Below are 8,598 nucleotides of genomic sequence, written 5' to 3'. Positions count from 1 at the left end.
AATAATTTATCGTGCATTGATCCACAATATGTTTTCCGATGATTAACAATTTGCTGGAATACCGCTCTTTCGAATATAAGCAGCAATCTTGAATGCTCAGGGAGGACTGTATGGCCGAAATAAACTAGGACCATATTCGATATAAAATCTTTTAGTTCGTGTAAGGCCATTTAAAGGAATGAAGCATTGTGTGTATATTTTTGTTGCAAGCGACGGATGAATGGTTTGAGGGTCTATTGGGAATTAGCCTCATGCAACGAAGAAAGTTTCTTTTTATCAAGCAATCCCAGGGGGTACAAAAAGTATTTTTTTGGATGAAGTGATCCAAAGCTGTTGAAATTTTAAATTTGCGCCATACTTGTTGTTATCAAACTTACCTTGGCACATCTTCAACTCTGCAAGTGAGAAATCTACGAGAGGAAGCTTATGTCATTAGCTGTGCTGCAAATATTACGACTATGAACTAAGGAAGGTAGGATCTACACGATTTACTTGTTTCGTCAAAGCAATATATTCAAGATGTAGCGATGCAAGGCCTAGCCGATAGCTGATACTGTTGTCCAAATAACCTAGAAAATGTTTGGCGAAGATAGAGGTGCACAAAATGCTAACTGATTCGTGTCTGTCTCTTCCGGTAGATATTTGTCTACGTGTCTATCCGGTAGATATTGGAAGTTTATTTAACGCAGCAAACTTCCATGTTTCGATGCAGAGTCCATTATTGTAATTTGTGCTACATAAGAACGGCGGGTCAGCGTTAAATTAAATAGACATACAAACCGTGCGCTGTACTTTTCCTGTGGCTACAGTCGAACCTCTAATAGCGACCACCTCCGATTAGCGGCCACCTCCCAATAGCGGCCACAGGCCTTCAGTCCCAAACGCTTGTGAATGTTTTTAGTAAAACTCCGAATTACGGACGAAAAGCAAGGAAATCAAAGCTATGTAGCAAACAGTGTTGCCGACTGGAAAGCTTTAACCCTAACAAGAGGGGACCTGGAGTTGGGGAGCTCTAAACAAAAAATTACAAGTTGATACTGTTGTATGTTTCCTTTATCAAAACATGTTCAGTTTATGTGTAGATGAATGTTACAGGTAGCACAAATATTTCCTTGACTTCATCATATATAGAAGAGTACTAAAGCTTATGAAAAGTAACACTGATGAGTGCTCAACAGTCATGTGATCGCGCTTCTGATTGGCCTATTTCGATCCACCACTGGGTATATATATTTCATAGCGTACAGTTTTCGATCTATGTTCTGATGTTTTAAACTCTGAAGAGTGTCAGACAAAAAACTTTAGTTTACTTGGTTTTTTCAAAGCTATTTTCAAGTTTTGTACCACCAAAAGAGTGTTATCGTTATTTGCCTTCAACTGAAATCTTATAATCCTGGAATAATTACCTGCTCATGAAATTTACCTGGTCCTTTTAAGATCATAAACCTGCTAATTCTTCCCAAAGTGTACATTATGCCTGACTGTCAGCATGATCCGTTGATGGTTATGTCTGGCTGATTAAGTTAGAGTTAAAGCATTCGAGTTTGATACTGAAATAGGAGTCTCTACTTTTCATACATTTTGTGCGCTACCTTACGCTTCAGTTTTCAAAAATTTATACATGGTCACCTCATCAATGACATCACTGAATTTGAGAGATTATTTCACAAACAAAAAATTACAAAGAGTTTTTTACATTGCAAGCTATAACGACTCGAATAAGCCCCCCAATGCTACTGTAAATTTTTGAACTGTCCGTCCATTTGATGATTTGTGCCATCTGAGGTTGCTTATGGCGTTTTATTGATTACCACAACAAATCCATACTTATGGTAGTAATTAATTAAATACTCATAAAGAAATTCCTACTAGAATAAACTAGGTATTTTAATAATGTCTTCTTAATGTCTACAATAATTTTATAAGCCCCTCTCGTATAAGCCCCCCCCCTCGAATAAGCCCCCATCCAAAAATATAAAAAATAAATAAGCCCCCAGGGGGCTAATTCGAGTATTTACGGTATAGCTTAAGCTGAAAGCGTGTGCATATTGAGGGTAAGCAAGATGAAATATTTATTTTATCTTGGTGTTTACTATAACAATTTTAGAATCCTTAAAGTGGGGCTGCCTCCTTCGAGCTATTACGTTATTATAATTGTGCTTTTTTGGAAATGGTTCCTGGGCATTACTTCTATAAATAGAGGCTATTTTCTGAAGGTCAGAAAACTGATTTAAAGGAGGAAAGATCGCGAATAGACTTTTGCTCCATCAAACCCAATCCCTGACGACATTTTGAGCTTCTTCAAGCTTGGCAAACCTGCTGAGAAGTAAAATCCTGAAAATTGTAGATGTAAACTATTTTTGCTTTGTGATAGTGAACTTTAACTTAGAAAGTTTTTCTTGAAGTTTTACATTTTAAAGGTTTGCAGGACAGGAAGAGAACTAGAAATGACTTCTACACGCATGCAAACAAATACTGATTTGAATCCACATGTCGACTTGCATCAGACAGTTAATCAGATATTAACAAGCAACTGAAGCTAACGATATTTATCAATAATTATTTATCACAGAAGGGAACTCAAATTTCGACCTCTGGTAGAAAAGTATTCTTACGTGAAGATTCATCGTATGTGAAGTTTCAACTTTTTCAATCAAATTTTCATCATCAACATAAAAAATAAAACGTAAATAAGAGCAAATTTGGCTGCTTTTCTAAAGAGACTCTGAGAACAGTTTATTTTGAAACGGTTCTATTTAGAAACAGTTATATTTGAAAATCTTTTCTGAACAGTTCTATTTGAAAATGGTTTCATCCGGAAAGGGTCTATCTGCAATCGGTTTAATTTTGAAACTGTTTCATTTTGAAACAGTTCTATTTGCAAAAGTTCTTTTCTGACACAGCTCTTTTCTGAAACAGTTCTTTTCTGAAACAGTTCTATTTGAAAATGGTTTCATCCGGAAAGGGTCTATTTGCAATCGGTTTAATTTTGAAACTGTTTCATTTTGAAACAGTTCTATTTGCAAAAGGTTTCTTTTCTAATACAGCTCTTTTCTGAAACAGTTCTATTTGAAAATGGTTTCATCCGGAAAGGGTCTATTTGCAATCGGTTTAATTTTGAAACTGTTTCATTTTGAAACAGTTCTATTTGCAAAAGGTTCTTTTCTGATACAGCTCTTTTCTGAAACAGTTCTATTTGAAAATTGTTTCACTTGAAAGGTTCTCTCTGCAATCGGTTCAATATGGAAACTGTTTTATTTGGCGAAATAGCTCTATTTTAAAATTGGTGTTTGTGGAAACGGTGCCATTTCGAAAAGGTTATATTTGGAAATGGGTATTTCTTAAACTGTTTCTATTTGAAAAAAGTAATATTTTGAAACTGTTCCTTTATTGGGAAGCAGCTCGATTCGGCAATGGCTAGCTTTAGAGAAAGTTGCTTCTAAAAACAGCTTACATTTTGGCTACAACTGAAATGATTGAAAGTCATACAGAAATATTACGAAGGCATAACGTCTACATTGCCTTATGTCATACTCATACCTGTACCTTCTTTTTACTACTTTTTAGCCTTTCCATGGGTAATTTTCTAAAACGTATTGCACCATCCCGTACTCAAATCGTAGCCGTTACGAATGAAACTAGTACTTATATACTTATATAAACACAGTCTTAATTAGCTCACCGTGATTGTATGGTTGCCTACAGTTTGTTATTTCATCATTTAGCTCTTAGATATAAAAGTAATAAGATAGATTGAGTTTAAAATACAAATCTGTTTCGCATAATGTTCTGAAAACATTATTGCACTCTCACCTTTATGTAAAGAACCAAAAAACATTTGTTTGTGGGCAAGTAGAAATCTTTTTCAAAACCCATGAAATAGTTACTTTCTGACTTGAACAAATCATGCTCTTATTGCAAGGATAATATCATTACCAATCGCTGATTTCTAGGTATTCCGGGTTATTTCCAGGAAATAGGTCAAAGGTCGTTATGTTGTATCATACTGCCTTGATGCCTCCGCACAGCTTGCAATGTTACTCCATGAGCAGAGCTTTCAAATGACATTCCCCTTTCTCTTGATTCTATTGAAACAGCTTCGGTGTTTTCACTGTTGTCCGCCAAATACCAAACAGAAGACAGCTCATCGTCCGTTTTGTTAAACATTTGAAAAGAAAAGTTAGATGTAAGGGTGACAGTTGTCATTGTTCGTAGCTTCCTCCTATAATGTCCGAAAATTGAAAAAATTATCTCTTTAAAACTTTCTCTGAAAGACTGGTTTCGGAAAGCAAATATGATGGGATTATGTACAGTGTTTGAAAAGCCCATGAGATATGCCACCGTAAGGTACTGCCCCGCAAGGTCCCCCTTGACTCCGGCGATTTTTAGCAAGCCGTAGATAAAGAAGGGTGTCCAGCTCAGAATGTAGGACAAGAAAACCAGCAAGAACGTAACTGAAGTGCGTTTTTGGGTGCTTGTATTATTACTAGTCAGAACAGCGTTCTGTCTAATTCTTAAAGTGTGTTTTTGTACAGCGCGAAACAGCAACACGAAAGAAACTATATTTGACAACATTGGTATACTGTAAACAAAAACTGCCAAGAATACCATGTACGAGTAATCCGCCTTTGTTTCAGAGACCCCTAATCCACACTGAGACGAAGACGGATTGTAGGTAAACTTATGCCAGCCAAGTAATGGCCCTAGGCCACAGGCAAACGATAACAACCAAGTTATTGTGACAAATACTTTAGTTATTCTCCAGGTTCTCTTGGGATTGAAAGGTTGATACATAGAATGACATTTGTGTATGCTGATGCCTGTTGTTGCGAATACCGTTGCTGGTATCCAAAATGCATTCATAAAGCCGTTTGCCTGACAGAGTTTAGGTCCAAGAATCCATTTTCTCGATAGCAAGGTAATGATTGTAAACGGCATACAGAAAAGTCCTAGGCCCAAATCTGCAATTGCTAGATTGCCAAGTAGTGAGTAAATACGTGGTCTGGTTTTGCGATCCTTGAAAACAACAAGGCACATCATGCAGTTCCCGATCAGGCATCCCAAGAAGATTACAACTAGAATCGTTGCTTCGATTTCTACTGCAGCCATGCTCTTTTGAGCGGTATCTTGCAAATTGTCAAGCAAATCCAGTCAGTTAACTGTTTACCGGTAGCACAAGAAAATTGATTCAGCTTCGATACACGTGTGCTGCTGTGGAAATGTCGTCCAACTCTGTTAAATTTCGTTTTTCTGGCAAGTGCTGCACGTGGAGTATCACATAATTTCTATCAAAGCGATAAAATTATGCGTTTGCATCCTTCTTGAAAAACGAATGTTCAACATCGGGGTGATATAGCTTTGTAACGCAGTGCCGCCTACTTCCTGTCTTTATAAATACAGTTTCTTTGAAAACAGAAAGGAAATGTCAACATTTACAGTCTCGTCGCGGAAATAGATGCTCTGCAGCAGGGTCTTGGTCTTGCACAGGGCTACAGAGGGCAGGTGGCTGTAAAAAATTGGAGCGGAATCAGGGTATTGGGTAAACTACCCCGCAAACATGAACATCTTTGCTTTAAGCGTGATGAACTCTGCAAATCGTAGAGAAGCAAATTTAGTCTCTTCTTTAAGGAGGCATTAGATACCGTTGATACTTTAGGCTCAATACCGATTGTAAAATTTCAAGTTTCTTATCCGGAAATTCACCTTGCCTGTTCAAAATGATTTAATTCAACGTAACTCCAGTCAAAAAGAAAATAAACGGGGCAATGGTGCAGTTTATGATCCAGTGGGTACAGGGATTTACAATAGAAAACGATCAGTGAATGGGTCCACTCATTGTAATTCACAAGTTTGATATTAAGAAAAAAATCAAGTAAACTGTTAAGATTTCCGACTGTTATTGGATTTTCCAAACTTTGGGGGGAGGGGCGTCACCCCCCTACGCCCCTTTTTATTTTCGTGCCTGGCAATACCAGTGTTACCTTAAGAAATATTATCAATTCCATGTTACCTGTTCAGTGTTCGTCGTCTTCAGTGTTTAACGGTCAGCTCAACAATATTTGCAAATAGTACAATGGTTTCGGAGAAAGTGAGTTTGTGGTGACGTTTTGCAGCATTGGCGATTTTTATCTACAATCCTGGCCAAAAGGTTAGTGGACTGGAGAAAAAAACAAAACCATTAAAATTGCAACTTGACCCCAATAATATTATCAACCCACTCCCCCACCCCTGCAGCAATGTTGGTTTTTTGGAAAACACCCAAGTAACCATAATCGAAAAGAGTAGAAATAGGCATATCAACATTGGCTGTGGGGGGGGGGGGGGGCAGGGAGCGTATTTTTCCAAAAATACTACGATTTGCCTTTAACTTTTGGGCAGGATTGTCTGATTTCTAAGCAGAATGAGAATCTATCATAGCGGTTTGTTATGTATCGGAAAAAGCTACTAGGCATCTAGAAATTGTCGCCTAATGCTAAAAAACTAGGAAGCTGGTCTTTTAGAGCATTTTGTGTCAAATCTTCATGAAAAGTAAAGAAACCCGTAGTAAATGGTAGGAGACGCGACATGTCTGCCTAAATTGATTTAGAATCGAAGTTCTCTACGATATCAGACTGCAAGCAAAAATTGGAGTTCCGCAAGTGTCATACTTTGGATCCATTCTTTTTCTCATCTTTAGCAAAGACTATGCCTGCTTCCCAAACTAGACAGTTAGCAATGAACCTGTAAACGTCCCTTAATTAAACTTTCCCTACTTTATCTGTCAAAAATAGATAGATAACATTCTCGAATATCGAAGTGGAAAGTTCAAACATACAAAGGGATTAGAAAGTCAAAAGAAACATGAATTGGTGTGCAAATATACTTCTATTTATTGTGAAGGAAAATCAAGGCAGCTTCTAAGGCAGTTAGAGTGGCGGAAATTACGAGGGAAAAGGGGGTTTGGCCGTCGAATCGCGTTCTTGTTGGAAAGTTTGGGCTTTCGTCGAAGTATTGACAAAAATTTACTGCGCTGAAAGCACAGTAAACATATTGTCTTGCAGGCACGAAGCCAGCACTGAAAAGTTGTGCGGGCAACATGGGCGAATCCAGAAAGTTTTTTTAGAGGGTTAAGCTGCTACAGAGATTTTAGTGCCAAGTGCTTTTGTCTCTAAAAGGAGGAATTTGCTACCCTTGCCCCCTAAAAACCAACACTGATGAGTGAGGATCTTTGGGCACGAGCTTTGAGGACGCTGATATGTTTATTGTTCATCTAGCTCCTCAAGCTTATCGTTGACAAGAGAAAATAACATTTTAAGACGCACAATTTCACAAGACAAGTATCCCATTTTCATAAAATAACCTTTATCATTGCGAAATTTTTTCAAGTGTAATCTGTAAAGCAACGAATCGAAATTCTTCAAATGAAGGCTTTGTTTTACATACGGCACAGATATATCTGGCTAATCCTCAGTCAAACATGGTAGAAAAGAAAGATATATTTTCTCCTTTATTGGCCTAGACTGTTCTGAACCTTAAAGGTCTCGGCCCTTTTGAGAAAGTAATTTGCTTTTTTGAGGCCTTTTTCGCAGAAAGGAACTCAGTTTCACTATACATAGGTTGTCAAGACTTCAAATGCGTGCGCATATAGGATAGAGCTAAGGGCCTGCCATGCAAAACCATCAAACTAAGATGTTGGTGGTACATCAAACTGTTCGCGGTACACAAAATTAATAATAAATTGAAAGTTTTGCCCCGGGTCCCAGGGTTCACATCTACTGAAAAAATTCAACATGGTGAAAGCAACCTTGTTCCTTGTTGACCATTTACCGGCTATTCTCATATGAAATTTTAAACTACTCTCATCCTACTACTCAAAGTCCAAACAGAAGAGGCTTGGTACGCACAAGATTGTGTTGCATACAATCTGCGTCAAACAGTGGAAGTTTTACTTTCCTGCACTCTAGAAACAGTTATATTTGAAAAAACCACATTAGATGAGACCACGTTTCGCTTTTTAGTCCTCGATGGTCAAAAGCAGTATACAGCACTGAGGTTTCGCAAAATGGTCAAAATTTATAATCAGCGATTGACTGCATTCGTAAAAATTGAAAATTAAGCAAACCTCTTCACCTATATTACTCTTTGTTTAAGCAGCAACTAAACATCTGAATAATTCTTCAAATATGGAAAGGAGAGGGTACAAGCTTCAATTGAAAATCTACGAATGGATACCATTTTTACTGCAATTACATTAAATGCATGTGCTACATTCAACAGAAAGGAACCATGCTCATACCAATGGTATTAAACCCATACGCGTGGGCCCTTTTGAAAATATAGAAGGAATCTTGCAGTTTGGATCAGGCCATTCACCACACGTTCAGTTTTCTCAAACTTGTTTGAAAACATCTTCGTGTTTCGCATTGTTATGGTGCTTCGTTTTTTTTTAGTATTTTCAATGCGTGAAAGTGAATTTTTGTTACTGTTAATTGAGAAAAGATCGAGTGCATTGTAAACCCCACAGTTTTCGAAGTCACTCATCTTTTTTCCTTGCAAATATGAATTGTTATATCCTTTACCCTCTCTTTTCGTAGCGCCGAGAGAGAATCAAGAACACAA

At 37.6% G+C, this 8,598-nt stretch overlaps 1 protein-coding gene across 1 annotated transcript; it reads right to left on the bottom strand.

Annotated features, from left to right (window-relative positions):
- Positions 1-32: 32 nt before the first annotated feature.
- LOC135693210 (high-affinity lysophosphatidic acid receptor-like) lies at positions 33-8,473 on the bottom strand. The gene has a single exon (XM_065211613.2). The coding sequence runs from the start codon at positions 5,107-5,109 to the stop codon at positions 3,982-3,984; it is 1,128 nt and encodes a 375-aa protein (XP_065067685.2). The 5' UTR covers positions 5,110-8,473; the 3' UTR covers positions 33-3,981.
- Positions 8,474-8,598: the final 125 nt, after the last annotated feature.

The sequence above is a fragment of the Rhopilema esculentum genome, chromosome 11 (genome assembly GCF_057945365.1).
Source record: "Rhopilema esculentum isolate cy_ngs chromosome 11, ASM5794536v1, whole genome shotgun sequence".
Classification (NCBI taxonomy): Eukaryota; Metazoa; Cnidaria; class Scyphozoa; order Rhizostomeae; family Rhizostomatidae; genus Rhopilema; species Rhopilema esculentum.
Note: the sequence above shows the minus strand (reverse complement) of the source record. Positions and strands in the feature narration are given on the sequence as shown.